Source organism: Galleria mellonella, unplaced genomic scaffold (assembly GCF_026898425.1).
Source record: "Galleria mellonella isolate WM207_F2 unplaced genomic scaffold, CSIRO_AGI_GalMel_v1 utg213, whole genome shotgun sequence".
NCBI classification, from domain to species: domain Eukaryota; kingdom Metazoa; phylum Arthropoda; class Insecta; order Lepidoptera; family Pyralidae; genus Galleria; species Galleria mellonella.
In genome coordinates this window covers 3,020,124-3,041,159 of record NW_026442039.1, presented here as the reverse complement: position 1 = coordinate 3,041,159, position 21,036 = coordinate 3,020,124, and the positions used below count along the sequence as shown (strand labels likewise).

The window sequence follows — 21,036 nt, the reverse complement described above, 5'->3', positions numbered from 1 at the left end:
TTTAACTTTTTGTTACTACCGTGAGAATCGAATTCTCCCTCAAAATTATTATTACAATTTGAAAAAAATTTGTTCTTTAAAATAAAGACGACCGATTACTACCGATTTCATATAATAATGTTAAAATCAAAATTGATTAATTATTGAAGAATCAGATTATTAACACTATACTACCGAACCCGTTGAAATTTTTCTTAAAATGTACCAAACGGTAACGGAGAAAAAACGATCACATCTCTACTTTGACGTTGCGATTTGTTACAAGCAAGTTTTTGATGATGATTTTGTCTATGGTTTACGACTACACTTAGATCTAGACTTGCCCATTTCAGCCCATTTAATAGAAATTTCTTCTATTTTTATGCATAATAATTTATTTTATTTTTTTAGATTGTAATAAAACATAATAATCGAAGAAATTCGAGAAATTAGTACATGTACTACAAAATAATTGATTATTTAGATACTTTATTTAAGAATTGTTTTATGTGTCGCTACAATATAGCAGGAATGGAACGCTTTATGACCTTGACCTCGCTCTCCATAAAAATAATTTATTATTGTCTATGAAAAATCATATGACTTGTTTGCACGTGATCTGTCACTAATGTTATTTACATTTTTCAATAATCTTAGCAAAATGGGAAGGTGTAACAAGAACAATTGAATTTCCTTTAGAGTATTCACTAAATGAGTCTAATAAAGATGATACCAGGTCGATATAGCTATGACCATTCAGTGAAATGTCACGTTTGATGCAATGGCATTGTTCGATAAACTATTTCCTGTAAAGAGAAAATTCGATTATAGTACTCGCGGACTACAAAGTGCAATCAGGTACGTCATTAAATGCCTTTCATTCATGATAACTTATTTTTGTTCGGTGTGACATGTGCTGCGAAGCTTGACGCACGATGTTCATATCCGTGGACGTCTGAAGGAGCTCCATGGACCTTTGGGTGCAGATTGACGCACGAGATGCTGGCACCATGGCAAGCGGCAAGCATCTACGACAGATAAAGACTGCGGGGTGCGGGCGTGGGCGACCGCGCAATCAATGTTCGCGTCACTTACGAGGGGGCGGGGCGACAATGTTTACTTATTATTTACATTCAAACAAGATAGTACATCAGTACATTCCACTCCTTACGGACGACAGCAATAATTATTAGAACATTGACGTGCATTTAAAGTGAAAACTATGGTTGCATAAAAGGATTGTGAGTGCAAGTGACACAGTTTCCCCTGCTGACAGTTTGCTTTTTTGAACAGCTGTCATCAGCTGATGCGAGTATGAAATAAAATGAAATTTAGGTAATAATAATTTAATATTTTAATTGAGAATAATAACCTGGTAAAGTCTAGAATATTTGTAACAGGGGTGATTGTTTAAATTTTTGTAGGATAGCTCAGACTGATGTAGACTTCTACACTATTGATTTTAAAAGTGATGTCATGATTTTATTTACTACTTTTGGTATATTAATTATACTCATGTTTATGAATGGGACTTTATGACATGTCTCATTATACATACAAATTTCAAACACTCTATAAACATAATTATTTTATCTATATGTTTTGTCTTTTTTTTTTTGTTTTATAATTTTTTATTTGAAAACAGTTGCAGAACAAATAATTATAAAAAATTTGCAGGATTTTTTAAGTTTTATGAATTAGGGGGTTGATTTTTAAGTCATATAATTTGTTCTGATGTTTTACATGGGTTGTAAATTAACTTGGCATTTAATCCTGTCAAGTTATTAATAAAAAATCATAATCATGAGGAGATTTTTTTTTTTTAATATAAGAAACAAATGTATCAACAACTTAAGCTAAATTCAAATGAATTAAACAATATTGCTGAAGCAACTAGAGCTATTGTATTTTTGCAACTTGGAATAGTAAATTAGTCAACAGACTACCTGTTGGAAAGTGATAACTGTTATTAATAGATATAAATGAATGAAATGGTACCTTTGCATCAGATACAGTTGTTCGTAAGAAATAAAGTACTTTAAATGGTATTATTTCATTTATTTATTTATTTATTTATTTATTATTTATTATTTATTTACACTTTATTGCACTAAGTAAAAAGAGAAATAACAAATACAGTAAATATTAATGAGAAGTGATACAAAAGGCGGCCTTATCGCTAAGCTTACTTTAAACGGTATTATTTCATTAGTAGATTGTACAAGTATAGGACTATAAAATACTGTGGTTTATCAATATATCATCTATCATCATAACTATAGTCCACTAACTTCCCTATGCTTGGCATGGGTCACTCCTCACAAAAGAAGAAGCTATAATTACACTGGTCTGGTGACTTTGTATAAGGTCTAAAGATTTTCATCTTATTTTTCTACTGGTGTATTATGCTTTGTAATTGTATTTTAATCTCTAGTAAGGTTATGTTCAAAATTATAATATGCTACTTTGAAATATTAAATGATTATAATTCACATTATAATATAATTCACATGTATGTTAATAGTAAGATATTTTGTCCACAGGTGTTCTCAAATTAACAAGGAGCAAGTGAGGTTGCTTCTATTCAAAGAGTGTGATTGGCGTGGTAGAAAGCTCTTATTTGATTCGTCCAGTATTGATAAAGTACCAGCTGGGAAGAATGACAAACCAAATATTAGAAAGGCTAGCGATGCACCCTGTATTGTGGAGGTGTCTGAAGGGTTTGCGTATGTGGTAAGTTTTTCATATATAATTTAGGGATAAATAATGGTAATCAATCTGATGATCCATTTGATGGGAAGTGATAACTATCACCTTTAGGCAAGGGAATAATACTAAGGGCTTTATAAAATGCATTATGATACTTATAGTACACCGTATGTATTGCAGTAAATGAGAATTCAAAAGTTACAGAGTATTCTTCCATAATTTGTAATTTTACTACCATATCTCAATCTTCAAACTGCAACACCACCATGCAATATTACTGGTTAGTGGTAGAAACATGTGGTTTTGATGTAGGTTTTATTTTGTAAAATTATTATGAGCATAATCAACCAACAATATTATAGTATATAGTAAGGGATTTACTAGATATAGGTGGTAAAATTGAGAATTAGACATGTTTTCAATAGAAATAATAAAATCTTTTTCTGTATCAAGTAGCCATTAGCGATTCTGCATCTTACGATTGATTCATTTGCCATTTATAAGAGTTAAATGTTTTTTTACTCATAACATAGTGTTATCATAAATGGATAAATGTGAGATTATTTCATAATACGTAAATATTACTTTTGATATAAAAGTCGACAACAAATTAGTAATGGTTTTAGATATTATGTAACATTCCCCCAAAAAGACTCATAATCTGTAATTGAGAACCTTAGAGCCTTCATATCAAGGTGTAGCAAATGTCTGTCAATTTTAAAAAACAGTTGAACGTCCTAAATGTTTGATTGTTGTATTGTGAGATTGATTATTTAAAAGTGTTCTGAATAATACTAAACTATAATGTTAATCATGTAATAATATTTTTACTATACTATCACTAAAAAATTGGATTTTGATGGCAAAACATATTTAAAAAAATCGAAGTAAAATATGAAGAAGGCCAAAGTTTTAGTGGTAGATTCATATATAGTTTATTATGTGATAAACATTGAAAATCATTCATTTTTCATTTTTTTTTAAATTGACAGTTAAGTGCGGCGTTGCCACACTTCAATAAGCAAAAATTATGAACGTTTGTAAGTGCAGATTATGTACATTACAAAGAGAAATGACAAAAAGGAAATAATGGCTCCAATAAGAACAAAATAAATAATCAACATAAGAGTACATTAGTTTAAAAATAATTATCAGTTTGTTCAGAATTAGTGAAGATGTGTATGTAAAAAAAGTGCATGCAAATTAAAAACCTCTTTCTGGAAGTCATTTAAAATTAGCCTTCTCAGTCTAATGAGAGTGTTGATTACGTGTTACCCATTGTTATTGTGCGCTTGTATTCTTATCATTATATCAGTTTAAAAATAAACATTACAATTGACAGAGTGCGATCACATGACTGCCGACCCTCGTTTATTCGCACACGTTCGTTCTAAATTTAGCCCACTTATATTGTATTTAGCCTTTTAGTTCTGTAAGTGGGAATAATGAACTACATCGTGGCATTGTAATTTTAGCCTGTCTCAATTAATGGACATCACATGTCTTTGTATAGTTTCTGTTCCTATAGCTATTATAGCCTTTTTAAATGAATGAAAATGGAATGGAAATATTTCTATTTTTTTTAATGGATGTCAGGTCAGTTAGCCCATCGTGATAAATACTCTGCATTAGTAATAATCCCTCCTCCCCACATAGTTTTGCTATGGGTTTATATTGATGGGGTACTAGTTTGGTATGATAGGTGAGGATTGAGGTCAAGTCATTAGGTTCACTTTGACGAATTTGACAGAAATGAACTTAGTTTCTATTAGGTTGTAATATTGACATGGTATATTGCTAGCAATCGGGCTACTACTAACAATCCGTTCCTTACATCTATAGGTCTATTTGTGCTCCGTGATTTTGTGTGCATGGATCAAGATATAGTATAAGTATATGTTAATTCACCGTATCGGTTTATGTATGTGCCATTTTATGTTAAAATTAATTAAAAGAGTCTGAGCAACAAACATCCAAACATATTTACAAACAGTGACGGTCGTGTCGTGCTACGAATTTAAAAAACGCTTATTAGTAATAAATCTTCCTATAAAATGCTTACGTATAAGTTTGCATATTATGAATATTTTTGTCTTGTTTCAGTAACTAGTGATAATGTAACGGATGAATAGTTCCGTAGGTAGATAATAACTGTCTCCATTTACACTTATCGGTATCGTGGTCATCCTCCCTAATTTGCCAAAATGAGTATAAATGAGGCTTAGTGTTAAAATAAATTTTAAAGATCCCCTATTTAGTGCTTCCTGTTCGCCCTAGATTGCGTATACCACTTGTTACTCGAACTATTTTTCAATCAATCAAATTGAATACACATTACATTAGAGGGAATATTAAATTTTGTCAAGTTACAAACTTATGCTCCGTAATATACATACAATGTAACACGAAACCGAATGATCTATGAAAGTAAGGGTACCCATCCTATAGACAGCAATATATAACATATCTTTTATTGGGGGGAAAGGGATTGTTAGTGAAGGAGACTGAGAATCCCATTGCTAGTAATATACCCAACTAGGTCGACTTCCTCGCGGTTCCCTCTGGAAACTATCATGGTTAATTCCTAATGAATTCATCATGATGGGCTAACTGGCCTGTTTTCATTCTCATCTATCACCCTCCACTGGTGCTCCGCCAGCGTATCCCGTTAGGACAGGCGGGGTTACCATACCATTTTAACTCATAAAAAAAAACATCTTTTATTATAGATATTGCAATTATATTATCAATATTAATAATTTAGTACGTAAATGTTTTGTGTTGTCTTTTACTGTTAAATCACAAAAATAATTTATAATTACACTGGTAATGGACAAATACTGGAGCGTACAAATGCCGCTAATGATCTGAGTGTTATTTTAGATGACAAACTTTCTTTTAAACCACATTATGAATATATCATAAACTGAAGCAATCAATTGCTGGGATTTGTTACTAGATTAATAAGAAACTTTAAGAATCCACGCAATTTTATTACTCTGTATCAATCACTGGTGAGAAATATTCTAGAGTACGGCTCAGTTATCTGCTCTCCATTTTATAAAGTACATTGTTGTCGCATTGAAAGTGTTCAGCGCAAATACCTTAATATACTCGCGTTTCGAACAGGCTTGCTTCGCAAACTGAGTTCTTATGAAGGCTTGAACATTTCCATATTAGATTTTAGAAAAATGTCGTCAGTGTAGTGACATACTATGTCTGTACAAAATCATTCATTACGTTATAGATTCGCTATCTCTACTACTAAATAATATCAATTTTAATACGAGGTTCAAAGTACGTGATCTTATTCATAAATTGTTTACCAAGTTGATAGAAATAACACTTCTTATTACAATCCTGTGGAAAGGATGTGTCATCATTATTACGACTTACTATTTGACCACAAATTCTATGACAAACAAAATTTTTACTCTTTTTTTCTTCTTTGTTCTCTGTTTTGTAAAATATGATTGAACACATAGAATCATTTATATAGTTTTATCTTTTACAATAAATTTTAAGTATTTTATTTAAGTGCTTGTGTTTACATGAATCACTCAAGCTGTGCACATAATGTAATTGGATTGTAACCTAGCTGTATCACAAATATAACTATTGTTTAAGTTTTTTATGGTTATGACCTGTTTTATGTGTCTAATAAATAAAAAAAAAAATAGATATATATATATATATATATCGGTTGTCCAATATATAATATTGAAATAAAACACTCCATTGAAACGAATGGAGATATCCAACTGGTATAAGGCGATATCGAAATGGGTGATGACCTTTTATCACCATCAATTTCCAGAAAACCCAATATATAGATATCAGAACGGTACGGATATTACCCATGCCTATAATGCTTTGAATTTTTTTGACGCCGTTAATTTCTAAGAATAAAAAAGTAATAAATACGTTTAATTAATTATAACGGTAAGACGAACCGGATCGATTTACGTGTATTTTAGTGCTCGATCGCTCGATTAATTTAGGAACGATAACTTTAATTTTTCTTATGACCTTGGTTGTAATGGTAATAAACAAGCTAACAGAGCCAAAGTTCTGACTTGTTGACCTACCTACATCATACGTCACCAGAAAACCTAACAGTAATATTATATTTATGTGTAGAGAACACAAGAAACAACCTATGTGCAACTGACCTTAAGGGGGAGGGGGGTTAGTAATGTAGATTACTAGTCCCATTGCTAGCAATATACCCTATAACCGACCTCCATGTGGTCCCCTCTGGAAACTATCGTGTTGAATTTCAGGTGAATTCATCACGATGGACTAACTGACCTGCCTTTTCATTCTCACCTATCATCCCTTACTAGTGCCCCGCCATCGTATATCGTTAGTGCAGGCGGAGTTACCATTCCATTATCATTCAATACACTGATTACTTATGCAAGCCTTCTAAGTTGTAATCAAATTTAATTCTCAGACATTTGCCGACATATTTCTTTACATTTATCACGTAGTCCTAGGCTTTTGAATCCGAAAAGAGAATTTTAATTCGTTCATAATATAACCCATAAAGATACAGGCTATGAAGAGCGTGCTCCCTGTAGGGATTGTTATGCTCTGATCACTGAAATTGATTTATTTTATTGATTTGTTTTAAATATATATACTAAATATTTTACACTTTGTGATCTCTTACTGCTTAGTAGTTTATATTCACATAAATTCATTTATATTATAAGCAACAGCTGATTTTCTTGTCCGTCCTTCTTGGCTGAAATTGCGCTCCATATCGTCCGGTAATGAAAAAAAAATGACTATTCAAAAATGCTTAAATCTAAGTTTACTTGAATAAAAATACTTTTTTCTTTCTCTCATGTGTTGTTACATAACAGCTTACATACCTAAAGGGAAACTTTTCCATCAACAAAAAGTTCACGTTTGCGTAGACCTTGATGATGCAACTATACTCTATTTATACCTACGACCATCTCGTCACGCCCTTCTCCCACTGGAGTGGCCAGAAATAAAAATTAAAGAAAGCCAAATGTTCCGAGTCAAATAACTTCCTCTACATTAATCAGTATATTAATAAATGTTCGCCAATTAAGAGTATTTTTTACTTGGCCCTTTTTCAGTACGTCACGAATTTAATTAGTGCTCGTCCATTTGATCTTAGTATTTCCGTCACAGATATTATTTTTTAACTTATATACTGTAAAGAAATGTAGGTTTGAAATTTGAATAGGCTGTTGGACGGTTATTTCCGCTCTCACGCTTTTTAGGGTTCCGTACAAAATTGATACAAAGGAAACTTTATGTTGCGACTTTGTCCGTCGGTCTGTCTATCACAGTGCAATATTCCAGCAACTACTAATATTATCGATTTGAATTTTTACGTTAGGAATAGATAGAAACTACAAAACCGCTTGCTTCTATGGTAACATATCTTCCTAATTTTATCCATGTTGTTTAATTACGTTGTTACTAGCTTTTACCTTTGAATTCGTTCGCGTGACCGGGAGAATATGTCGATTGATCGGGATATACGAGTATAGTAGCCCATGTCTTTCTCCATCCCATATTCTACGTGTATATTAAATTTAATAATGATTGGCTGACCCGTTAAGATCCCAAAAGGTAACAAATAAAATCACTTTTGCATTTATAATGTAATAAGGATTTTCGTCACGTGGTATGTGGTGGTATAGCATGTCGGATGTCACATGCCATTATCCATACGCCGGATTATGGCAATCGCTTATTTTTTTATATACATATCCATTAATAGTGCTTCCGTATTACCTACTTATACATCATTAACATTTTTATGATGATTGTCGCGTAATTGTTACGCAGGTTCGAATTTCGTCAAATTTTTCCAATGTCAAAATTATTAAAAAAGATTCAGATCATATTTTATTGTATTGTTATTTGACTTTAAAAGAAGGAGACTTGATTACTTTTTTTTTCTGTATGTCTATTATGATCCGATGTTGATGTTTATTTTCGTAGTCGATAGGATGTATTCTCATATAATATGTACTTTTCTTGTATATCTTAAATTACTACTTTTTACTCTATATAATTATAACTTCAGCACGTAGGGGGGGGGGATCTTTAGTAATATGAACTGCCAGTCCCATTGATAACAATCGCTGTTAGATCGACCTCCACGTAGCTCCCTTGATACTATCGTGATGAATTCCAGGTTTATTCATCACGATGGGCTAACTGACATGCCCTTTCATTCTCATCTATCATCCCGCACTGGTACCCCGTCAGCGTATACCGTTAGCGCAGACTGGGTTACCATTCCATTATCATTTATTAAAAAAAAATCAGCATGTATTTTCCTACATATTTAGCGCAAACTATAATCTTTCGATCTTTATTATTTGTTTGTTGAAAACATTCCTTAATTTGTTTTGTGGTTTCGAAATATTTATAATAACTATGTTTGTTTCTATAAAGTTTCTATGAAGTTGATCGATCGTATCTGAACTAGTCATAATAATAATGACCGATTAGCCACTCAGCCATTGCCAGGCTACGTTGGACGTAAAGTAGGTGTTTAGGTTCATAAACATGGATCGATTTGGGATCATTAAACTATTTAGAGAGCGTAGATTTATCACGTCGAGCCATTGTTTGTGAAAACTTCAAGATATTGGTATTTTAGTAGGCGAGTAGAAGTCATATATTTATTATTAGATGCCAAATATGACGTTCGTACGAGGTGATTGTTACTTGTCCATTATCCACAAAACAGCATCTTGAACGTGTGAGTTTACGTATTTGAAAATTAGGAAAAACATATGTTGCGTCAGTTAGTTTTATGCGAAATTGTAAGGGTGCAGGCACTAGGTAAAGCCTAAATGCTAACCATGATCCAAACTAAATAAACTACGTATTTCTTAAGGAAAGCGACAAGATTCAGTGAATCTGATGTTTACGTGAGACAAGCTATGAAAGTGGTTGCAGTAAGACAAAATCGAGTACCAAAGGCCTCTATTCTTATATACAATAATAATTACATACAATAATTTTCTTTGCTTACCCTATAAGGAATTTGTCCTAAAAATACATGTATGTGTACTAGTTATATTTTTTAATTAAATAACAAGCATGTTTATTTGTCCAGTACAAGGGTCCGGCGGCTGATGCCAAAGTGCTCGGTGAGATGATATTCGGCGCTGTGGCTATGAATTGCAAGAGTGTTTCACTGAAGATCCATATCATGGACGAGCCCAGAAGGTATTTATAGTTTTTATTCTACTCGAAAATTTCAGTCAAATTGATAGAAAGTGGTAACCGTCGCTTTATAAACGATATCTGCATACACCAATATATGAGGGGCAATAACAAAATTTTAACGTTTTACTTTCTTAATTATACAATATTATCATATCTAATTGTATGACAATTAGTTCATTACTTGAAGGTTGTCTTCTAAAGATTGTTTTCAGCAATAAGACCTCCTTACTGTACTTATACAACAGTACCGTTACATTTATTAATTGTCTTGCTTATTCCCTATATTGTATAATGCAAAAATTATACTCGTTCATTCATTTATTATTATTTTTTTAATTTCTCTCTGTCTGCATGTTTGTTCTCGGCATTACGCAGATACTACTGTAGCAAATTAGATGCAGTTATTACAGTTGTCATTCTGAAGGTCTAATTTAAAATGTAGTGTTTGTTATATTTTGATAACTACTACAAGTGCTTAGGTACTTTCAAAATCCATGCGTACGACGTCACGACTATAGTTAAGTGAATACTCATAAATATATGTATAATCGAGCAGCCAGTAGTGATTAATTTATAGATGATTTTATGACATTTATAATGCAAATTTTTTTATTGTGTGATTAGCTTCAATTAACTATTTTTTTTTATTTAGGCTTATGTGCACTAAGGTGTTCTGTGTACCAACCTCGCGTCGTATCAGCCGCACAGAAAGAAAGACTGAAAGCAGCACAGCTAAAGTACGGAATAGTTCGATGCCATTAAATGTACCGCTACTCAAAGAAGAAGGCGTGTCGTTGAGTTTCTCCATCGATAGAGGGGATTCAGGTACTTATTCTACAATTAAAAAAGAATTATTGTAATATATTACTTTTATGTATACAAAAAAAAAAACTAATCACCAGAGAAGGGGGGGGGGGGAGAAAGTCTGTGGTGATTTTTTTATATACGAATATATACATTCCGTCAGTTGAATAACTCTGTCCCACTCGTGTTTCTGCTGCTTGCATTTCTGGTCGGCTGGATTTCGGTTCGAACGCCTGTAATATTATGTGGGATGTGAAGTTATAACACCATAGAAACGCATATCACGGGTTACAGTGTATTCTATGATGTCCATGTTACTTTTTTATTAAGTGATAATGGAATGGACACCCCGCTTGTGTTAAAGGTAACCAGTGAGGGGTGAAGATGACAAAGCAGGTTAATTAAGGCCCATTGTGATCAATTCACCTAGAATTCTGCTCCCTGACGAGTTTCTCCCTAGAGATTATAGTATGGGTTTCTTCAAATGTTCATATCTATAGGCGGCGGTTATCGCTTATCTACTTCATAGTAAACAAGTTGATCGTTGGCAATAGGATAAATTATATTTTTTTTCTGCGCCCTGCATTAAAGATGTTTATAAACATACTAACATTATGTCAAAGGAATAATATAAAATATTGGATAGAATGTTAAAAAAAAAACATTTTTTATCGCTGTTCGTAATATAGCTGTACATAAATAATGTTGAAAATAAACACAATACATTTGACGAAGACTTATTTTAAAATTATAATGTAACACAGGTTTTTATGGGGATCACTCCCCACGTAGCAGTGTCGACTCCACCTACGACTACGTTTCTATGTTTGATATCTGGGACGGAAATAACACGCAAGAAGAATTCTACACCTTCTATTGTAAGTGTAACCATTTTGTTACGTTATTTTTATTTTATAGCCTGGCAACTTTGTACGCGGTGCTACAAGGTGAGGTGAAATGTACTTGGTGGTAAGGATATGGATATAATATAGTGGAGAAAAAAGTGCTCATCTTTCTTCACGTTCGTCTATAATATGCTCCATGCTGTACGTTTGTCACTTCGCAAGAGTACCGCCTATGAAATTGTCAGGCTATCAATAGTTCATAATTTCAAGGTGAATGACCTTGCATTTTTGTGTTAAAAATAACGTAATTGGGCACAGTATTGTTTACCTATATAGTTCATAATTCATATTATTACCATTAGGGAAATTATGCCTTTTTATAGTTGACTACAATGGGGTAGAGATGAAAAGTCAACATTTATTCCTAAGGTTTAACAGCACTCAATTTTATTATAGGCATTTTTGATGGATTATAATGGAATGGTAACGTCGCCTGCGCTAACGGTATACACTGGCGGGGCACCAGTGAGGGATGATAGGTGAGGATGAAAAGGTTAAATGAAATTCAGTTAACCCTTTGTGATGAATATATATGTACCTGGAATTCAACACTATGATTTCCGAGGGGTACCACATGGAGGTCAACCTGACAAGGTATTTCTCCCCCCACTCGGGGGGAAGGGATTGTTAGTAAAGGGGAATAGCAACCCTATTATTAACAATATACTCTATCAGATCGACCTCCTCGCGGTTCCCCCTGGAAACTAGTGATTGGTTCATTGTTGAATTTGTCACGATGGGCTAACTGACCTGCTTCATCTTTTCATCCCTCACTGGTGGCCCGCTAGTGTATACCGATAGCGCAGGCGGGGTTACCATTTCATTATCATCCATTCAAAAAAAACCCCTTCCCCACTCTATCATAAGCATTTCTACATAACCTAATATTAGACGTAATGTATGAGTTTATTATGGTGCTGAATTTATAGTGTTGCTATAGTTAAAAATAGTGGGCATAACTTTCCATTAAGTGGCTGCCAGATTGACATACGTAGAAACATTATTTTTCAAACAAACTTTTGTATCCTTTCATAATTAAACATTCTAAAAAAACCTGCAGTTAACATCATCAAATCTAGAGGATATTTGAATCATAGTAACATTGAATGAAAGCAACCTAAGTAAAGTAAGTAAGATCTATTCAATTGAAACCACACATCTAATAAAGACCGAAGCAATGACTGTTTTCACATCACGTTAATTTGCACAAACGCTTCTGTTAAATAATGCTGATTCCTATTGTTGGCTGGTACAAACCAACCAAAAGAAGATCAGCCTTCGCGTGCCCGTAGCCAATTAGATCGAATTGCTGTATGACAGAGCAGTAATTCTATTTTTAACGTCACGTTTTTCCCGCCTTTATTATCTGAATTATTTTATTTAACACTTTATTGCATCAATTCATAGTTGATACTAAATTGGTATAAAATATAAGAGGTCTTATTGCTAAAGGTTTTCTTCATGTTAACCTTTAAATAAAACGTTATTTGTGCCTTAAAACAATATTGATGAGAATTACTTACAGCTAGTTTTCATCAAACATGCTTATATTTATATATATATAATATGTATGACATTATTGTATGTATGCATATATCATAATTTAAAAAACGAACAGTTTTGTGTTTCCAGTCAAACTGTTTATAATCACTCTTCTTCATCCAAAGGTTGCCTGGAAGAGATCACTCTTAGCGATAATTCCGCCATTTGTTTTCTTAGTGTAATATAATATCTTCTTGTAATTGTTTGTATTTATAATAAATTTACTATTGTAATCATATGGAGGAAACAACCAAGAGTATCTATCTATCTATCTATGCCATAATAGATGATAATAAAAGTATGTGCAGGCGAAGAAAAGTACCTAGAGGTGAACACTATGAAATCATAGTGTACCTATTTTTATATTTGGTGAAATTGATTCCACCGGATTTCGAGTCATTAGTATTCTTTTAAAGGTTTTATCAGTGAAATTGAACATCATTTCTAAAAAAAAAAACGGATAAAATTGGTCTTTTCAGCGAATTGATGGTAAGACAATACGCCGTCGTGTTGAAAGGATTAGCAAATCAGCTTGAGTTTTCTTGATTGTCCAAAGCTTTTTTTTATGGATGGAAATTGGACAGTAACTTCGCCTGCGCTAATGGTATACGCTGGCGGGGTACCAGTGAGAGATGATAGGTGAGGATGAAAAGGCAGGTCAGTTAATTCCTCATGATGAATTTACTAGAAATTAAGCACGATGGTTTCTAGGGGGAACCACAACGAAGTTAACCTGCCTGTTAAGTTAAAAGGGGCTATTAATCCTCATTGCTTACAGTCTCTTCTCCCTGATGGGTGATTGCTCAGGGTACGCTAGATGTATGGATATGAAATACCTCCTGTAATTAATAGTAATTTTTCGAACCATGATACTTTGGCGAAAATGTTTAGCTTCCCTGGATGTATGACTGATGATCCTTAAAAGGATGCAAATGATTCCGATTTCACTCTGTACAATACAGAAACGGATCCTTCTTTAAAAAAAAATGAGATGTACATTTTATAGCACCACCCGGCCGTAAATTAAGTACATCAAGCAATGGTAGCTGGCAAAGACGGACGTTCCAGAACCTGGTGACGAGATTCGACCTCGGGCAGGAGAGCTCCAACCTGCTGAATGTACCAACCGCCACCAGCCATGCGACTAGCAGCGATTCACAGGTAATCTTTATGATTTAATCCATTCACTAAAGATTAATACTCATGACGCAGCCCATCTTTTCTTCTGTTTACGTACATGCGTACATTACGTATATACTCATCCATTTCTTCATAATAGGCAAATAGAGAACTAATTAATATTTCACGGGAGCCACGTGACTCCTTACTATCTACATCTACAGTCTAGCTGGCCAGGTTTTTTTTATACAACTTAGAATGGCAAACAAGCTGACGGCCCACCTGATGGAAAGTGGTAAACGTCGCCTATAGACATGAGCAGTACCATGGACATAACAGAGTATACTGTTTCGCCCATGATAGCCCCCATGCGTTGCCATTCCTGAGGACTCAGGTATATATATATATATATATATATATATATATATATATATATATATAAACACAGCCATGCAAACACAATATTCACGGTTGAAACACGAATGGGACAGAGGTACCCAACCAATCGACTTTTGTACAAAGTCTCCCTCTGGTATGGTGTTATGGTATAGTAACAATCATCAACCTCTTCTTGCCCTTATCCTAGTTTGGTATAATATGTTTTAATCTATATTATTCTAAAATTGATCTATAACTTTATGATTAAATTGATATTTCAATACAGATATACAGCAGTAGTTCCGCGAGTGGCACCAGCGACAGCCTCGCGAGCGTCGGTTCGTCGACGGTGCAGAGGAAGAACAAGTTGGGACTAGCACTTCTGTTTACTGTCACAGACGCTACCGAGATGTTAGTTCGACATGTATATTTTTAGCAGTACTTCAAGAAAGTATAAAGTTCTAAATTCGACTGTACGTTTTCTGTGCATGTTATACGATATTTTCATTAATTTATATTTTCGTTTTATAATTTAAAGGGCTTTATTTTTGGATCGTCACATGAAAATATTTTTGTCATTATTAACCTCGAGAAAAATACGACATCGTATATCACACAGCACTTAGAAAAACATATAAATTGCAGAATTAGTTTATAATTTATTTTGGGCTCAATAGACATTAACGTGCTTTTCATAAAAAGTTAAGACTTTTAAAAAGCTAAAGAAATATACGACGCCTTTAACTGTCGTCGTAAAACGTCTTTCATACCATTTAATAATTTTCTATTGTTAGACAGTGAGATTGAGGGAATCGTATCTTATCCCGCTAATATAAGGTATATTTTCGCAGGGATCTACTTCGTAGATGCGCCGAGCACTCGCCGCAGTTGCAAGCACTAGTGTGCAGGCTACGGTTGGCAACACTGAACGCAGGCTCTGGTGGGGGCTTCGTGTCAACACTGCATCGTGCTGCTATTGATGCTGCTAGGTGGTAAGTGAAGAAATCGGAATACAGACCCCCCACGATATAACGGTCATTATATCAACCTTTAACTGTCACTGTTGAACATAAGCCTCCCTCTTGGGGGGTTTGCCAGTAATTCCCACGTTAAGCAGGTGGATTAGCAACCGCGGTTTGGTTTTGGGGATGCTTTAAGAGGGACGCTGCTGCCCATCTCTCGCTCTCTCTTAGTTGCCTCTTACGACATCTATAAGAAAGGAAAGGGTGGCCTGTTCTATGCCGGGACCGCACGGCCATTATAACAGTACTAGACAGAAATAAAAGAACTTTTGTATCTGTTTTTACAAAATAATAATAAATTCTACCTAATATTATACATTACGTAACACAATGTAGTTCCAAACTAAGTACAACTTGTACTAATATTTAAGTAGTTTTTTTTTTTTTAATATGTATATGTTTTAAATATACAAAATGCCCAGACTATTACAAACAAACTATTTATAAATACAAATATTTTTACATATTCTAAGGTAAGGTAAGGCAATGTGTTAATCCGTTACACCTGCAAAGTCGTCGCAATAAACGTTACACATACTTATGTATTAGGCATGGGTAATATAGATACCGATCCGATATGTATATGTTATTCTTTGGATATTCCAGTATTAATTTTTGGAAGACCCAAAGTTTTGGAAGACTGCTTTGGTGCATCCGATCCCTAAAAAAGGAGACCGCTCAGATCCAGCTAACTATAGGCCCATAGCTATCACCTCCTTATTCTCGAAAGTCATGGAATCAATTGTTAACCATCAACTGCTCCGGTACCTAGTTTGGATAATATGTTTTAGATCGCCATATTATTTCGACGGGGGCGCTCGGCTGGTGATTAAATTTATATTTAACACACCGATGGGCGGTGGCAATCGAGAATGGCACCAGGGAGAGGCCTTAGCTCGTTAGTCTGGATATTGCAGAAAGAACAAGTTGACGGGTATAGGGCACTAATCTCAAAACTACCTTCGTTTGGGTTGCCTGCGAGATTTTGCAGTTGGGTCGCCAGTTTTTTAAGGAACGTAGCATTAAGGTCGTAGTCGACGGAGCATGTTATGACTTAAATTTATATGCTGTTTTATAATTTGAAGGGCTTTATATCTCCGACAAATTTCTTCTGTCATATCAATGATATGTTACAGATCGTATATTCACACAGACGACATACATTGGAGATGCATTATATTTTGGTCATGACATAAGATCTCGCGGGCACATTGAGCTTTTAACAGACTTGTGTCTGAAATCGAAACTTTAACGCTCGACAAAGTTTCATCTGGGGTAATCTTGTTCACTTTAACCCTAAGAAGACACAAGTCTGCGCGTTCACCGCAAAAAAGACATTTTGTCGTATCTCCTTACTTTCGCCGGCACTTCCCTCGATAATAAGTCGAGTCTGGGGATTCTTGGCGTCGATATATCTAGCGACGTCCAGTTTTGGGTCATCTGGAGGAAAAAGCTAAGATAGCTTCCAAAAAGTTGGGGCTGCTCAATAGGGTGAGACGGTATTTCACGCCAGATAAACGGAAACTATATAAAGCTCAAGTGAGGCACACATACTGTTCTCACCTGTGGGCAGGAGCGCCACAGTACCAACTCCTTCCGTTAGATCGCATTCAAAGTCGGGCAGCTCGAAGAGTTGACGATCGGCGTCTTCTCTGTCTCTCTCTTAGCTCGACCCACTGAACTCGTAGAGATGTTGCATCTCTGTGCATTTTCTACCGAATTTATCATGGGGCAGGCTCTTAAGAATTGTTCGATTGATACCTGCTGCAGATTTTCACCATCGTACAAAAATAATAATAAAATTTCATCCCAATCATCTGGACAAGTACGGTCCTCCACCGTGCGTTTTTCAAGGCACTTTCTCCCATTTACAACCACTTTTTTTTTCAACTTCCATATGTTTTATTTCAAACCGATACGACAACATAACCTTCATAAAAGAGCATATTCCTTTTTAAATATTCCGGCAGCACACCTAATGCCGTAGGTGTTGTGGGTGATCATGGGCGGCGGTATCAACGTTACACATCAGGTGAGCCGCATGCTCGTTTGCCCCCTGTGTTGTAAAAAAAAAAAAAAAAATTATTTTTTGGATAACAATCTTTTAACATATTTGTTATTGGTATATAGATATTGTAACTAAAATATATAGATTTTGCTGTATATTATATGGGAAATATCCAGCAATATCTATGTATTTTAGTTACTAGGGATGACCTAGTATTATATATTTCCGTCTTTATACTAACGCCCCCAAATAAGTGTTTGTCGATTCTACTGGTAGACACGTTTTCGTTTGTACGCGTGTTCGAAAGAACAAATTGTCGAATGTTGCTGTTTCATTTCATACGTACGTTTTTTACGCAAAACAGCCAAATAAAAGGTTAAGCGCGGAAAATGGGGTCCTAATACATACATATGGTAGCGATGATGTGTCTAATGTTAGATTAGTTTGGTACTTCTCTAAGGGGATTATTGTTTTATTAGTCAGGTAATAATTGATACCTTTTGCTTTATTCATGCATGCATTTTAGTTTCTGATATTAAAATTAAATATATTTTAAAATTAAATCTATTGTATTAAGGTATAGTTTAAATTTGATTACTTTCCTTATTCAGGTTAACAGATCTAATGCACGGGCCGCGTCTACAGCCCGTCTGGCTGAGTTTAGTGACGAGCGATTCGCGCACCGCCAATAAGACAGCCGATACCCTATTGTCTGATCTCTGTTCGGTGCTGTCTATGGCTGATACTAAACACACTAATTTGTAAGTATATACTTATTTTTATTTATTTATATATACTATATATAGGGTGGGATATGGCGTGAATCTACAGGGTACAGAGGAATAACATCTAAGTCCTCAAGAATGGCAACGCATGGGGGTATCATGGGCGAAACAGTATACTCTATTATGTCCATGGTACTGCTTATATCTATAGACGACGGTTACCACTTTCCATCAGGTGGGTCGTCAGCTTGTTTGTCATTCTAAGCTGTATAAAAAAAAACCGAATGCTAATAGCATAGTACATAATCACACACTGATTTCGGTTACTATTTTCAATTGATAAAAAAAAAAAGGTTTTAGTACAAAGTTATATTTGCGTATAAAGTGATACTAAAATAAGTATAAAATCGCGTTATTTGGCTAAAAATAACATGCTTAGCACTTATCGCAACATTGACAAATAAGCTAATATATAAAATAAACTATGTTATAGGTGTGTCAGAAATCTATTCTTATATCGTATGATCTATTACAAAAATAGTGTTGGCAGTGATCTATGATAAATGTAATAAATCAACAACCATACGCAATATCTTTGCTATAATAAAATTGTAGGAGTCGAACACTTTGTATTATTTCGCGATTTTTTATTCAGGAGCATAAAAATATATAAGTAGAGATGAAACGGATAGTAGTTTGGCCGGATACCGGATATTCGGCCAACCATGTGGCCGAATAGCCGAATATCCGGCCGCCGGATATCCGGCTATGTCAGTGCGAATTGATCGCAATCGTGGCCCTTATTCTTGGTGGGCAGCTAATGCCTATCAATACCCAAATTTAACAAAGTTTGTCAAAATCTTTCAGCACCTTGCAGCAATGTGTACAGCAAAAGACTTTTTCTGAAGCTGGCTTTATTTATGATGAGAAGCGAAACCGCTTGCTACCTCTCAATGCAGAGAAATTAGTATTTATTCATCATAATTTGCCCTTAGTACAGTATGAGTACTAATTAATTCATTTTCTTAGATTCATTTACTATTGTGTGAGAAAATTTTAAAATTAAAACTAATTATATTTCATAAGTGATACTAAGACTAACTAAATAAAGCAAATAAATATTTCAAATATATATTTTTTTTAATTCAGAATTTTTTTAATTCTGTGGTATGCCTATCCGACCGAATAGTAGTTATCCAGTATTCGGCCGAATAGTATTAAGGCCGCCGGATAGGCCGGATACCGGATAGTTACCGGATATCCGTTTCATCTCTAATAATAAGCAATGAAATGTAAATTAGTATGTTTCTTAGTTACGGCGTTACTTGAAAATCATAATGATTTCATGGAATTTTATGATCACGTACGTATTAGTATGACTAAAAACTTGCGTTGTTTTATCAGATATACAATTTAACCTCTCTATTGTACGAAATTTAAACAAAACGTTGAGCTTGTTTTTTTTTTTTAATAATAATAAATAAAGATAGAGACATTAATTTCTTCTACTACTGGGTCGATGTCGCGGGCACAAAACAATAAAGAAAATACGAAAAAAGACATATAAAGTTCCTTGTAAAGTAACTTTTATTTCCGGAGGGCCGTTTATTGTGTGTGTTAAGTCAGTGTTACATTAAGGGAAACTAATATTGCTGCTGTTTTTTAAAAACGGCTTCAAAAAGAAGGAAATTCCTCAATTTACCTTTTTTATATGTCGAATAAATAATTCTTTTTGACGTATTTGTAATCCCGTCTGTGTTATCGGTATATATCGGCAGGATACTAGTAAGCTTCATAGCTTAGCTAGGTGAGAATGAAATCAGGTTAGTTGGCCTATCGTGAAGAATTCTATAAGAATTAACCATGATGGTTTCTAGGAGAAACCGTGTGGAGGTCGGTCTGATAGGGTATTGTTAATAATAAGGCTGTTATCCCATTTTTAATTATCCTTTCCCCTAGTCTGTCGTTGTGGGTGTATTACCGTATTTATGGAGCAAAACTACCAGAGGGAGACTTTGTACAAAAGTTGTTTGTTGTTATAAATTAGAAATAGGAGCATTTTAAAATGGCTTTAGAGTTATGTTGAAGGGTATAATACGTTATAGTGTATTCTAAGAGATTCACTATAACGCCCATGGAGTCCCATGGTGATTGCGCTTTTCATGCCTAGAGATAGACACCTCTTTTCATCAGGTGGACTGCCAGTTTGTATACTATTTCAAGTTGCATAGAAAAAATTCGTCATTGGACTGAAAAACCTACGCATTACAAACATACATTTAGTTCATTAGTCACGCTGTAAATTATAGGTGACCGCTGATTCTTTGCAAATGTCTACGTGCCTAATAACACGAATCTGTTTAAAATCTTTATATTTTATGTATTAATATTATATCTAATTCCACCAACTGTACATACAATTTCACTGTGTATTTAAAGTTTAAATAAATAAAAAAAAATATCTGTCACGCCTGTCTATCATTAGGGCAGGCAAAAATAATGGAACGTCAATTGCTCAGATTCAAACATACCTTTTTCGCTTCCTCTAAATGTAGAGGAAGCAAAAGAGGTTAATCTGTCGCCGGTTATAGGTGGCTACTTTTAATTTGGCC

At 34.3% G+C, this 21,036-nt stretch overlaps 1 protein-coding gene across 3 annotated transcripts in view; it reads left to right on the top strand.

The window, feature by feature from the left end:
• Positions 1 to 571: 571 nt before the first annotated feature.
• LOC113511895 (folliculin-interacting protein 2) overlaps positions 572 to 21,036 on the top strand; it is a 31,196-nt gene continuing 10,731 nt past the window's right edge. The window contains exons 1-9 of one of the 3 annotated variants that reach the window (XM_031913455.2): positions 572 to 837; positions 2,523 to 2,712; positions 9,809 to 9,921; positions 10,574 to 10,746; positions 11,490 to 11,603; positions 14,179 to 14,333; positions 14,956 to 15,080; positions 15,521 to 15,661; positions 18,311 to 18,460. In XM_031913455.2, coding sequence (XP_031769315.2) covers positions 761 to 837; positions 2,523 to 2,712; positions 9,809 to 9,921; positions 10,574 to 10,746; positions 11,490 to 11,603; positions 14,179 to 14,333; positions 14,956 to 15,080; positions 15,521 to 15,661; positions 18,311 to 18,460 — 1,238 coding nt within the window. In that variant the 5' untranslated portion in view covers positions 572 to 760. Of the gene's footprint in view, positions 838 to 860; positions 1,315 to 2,522; positions 2,713 to 9,808; positions 9,922 to 10,573; positions 10,747 to 11,489; positions 11,604 to 14,178; positions 14,334 to 14,955; positions 15,081 to 15,520; positions 15,662 to 18,310; positions 18,461 to 21,036 lie in introns of those variants that run through there. The other 2 variants (XM_052894553.1, XM_031913456.2) reach the window with 2 other exon arrangements.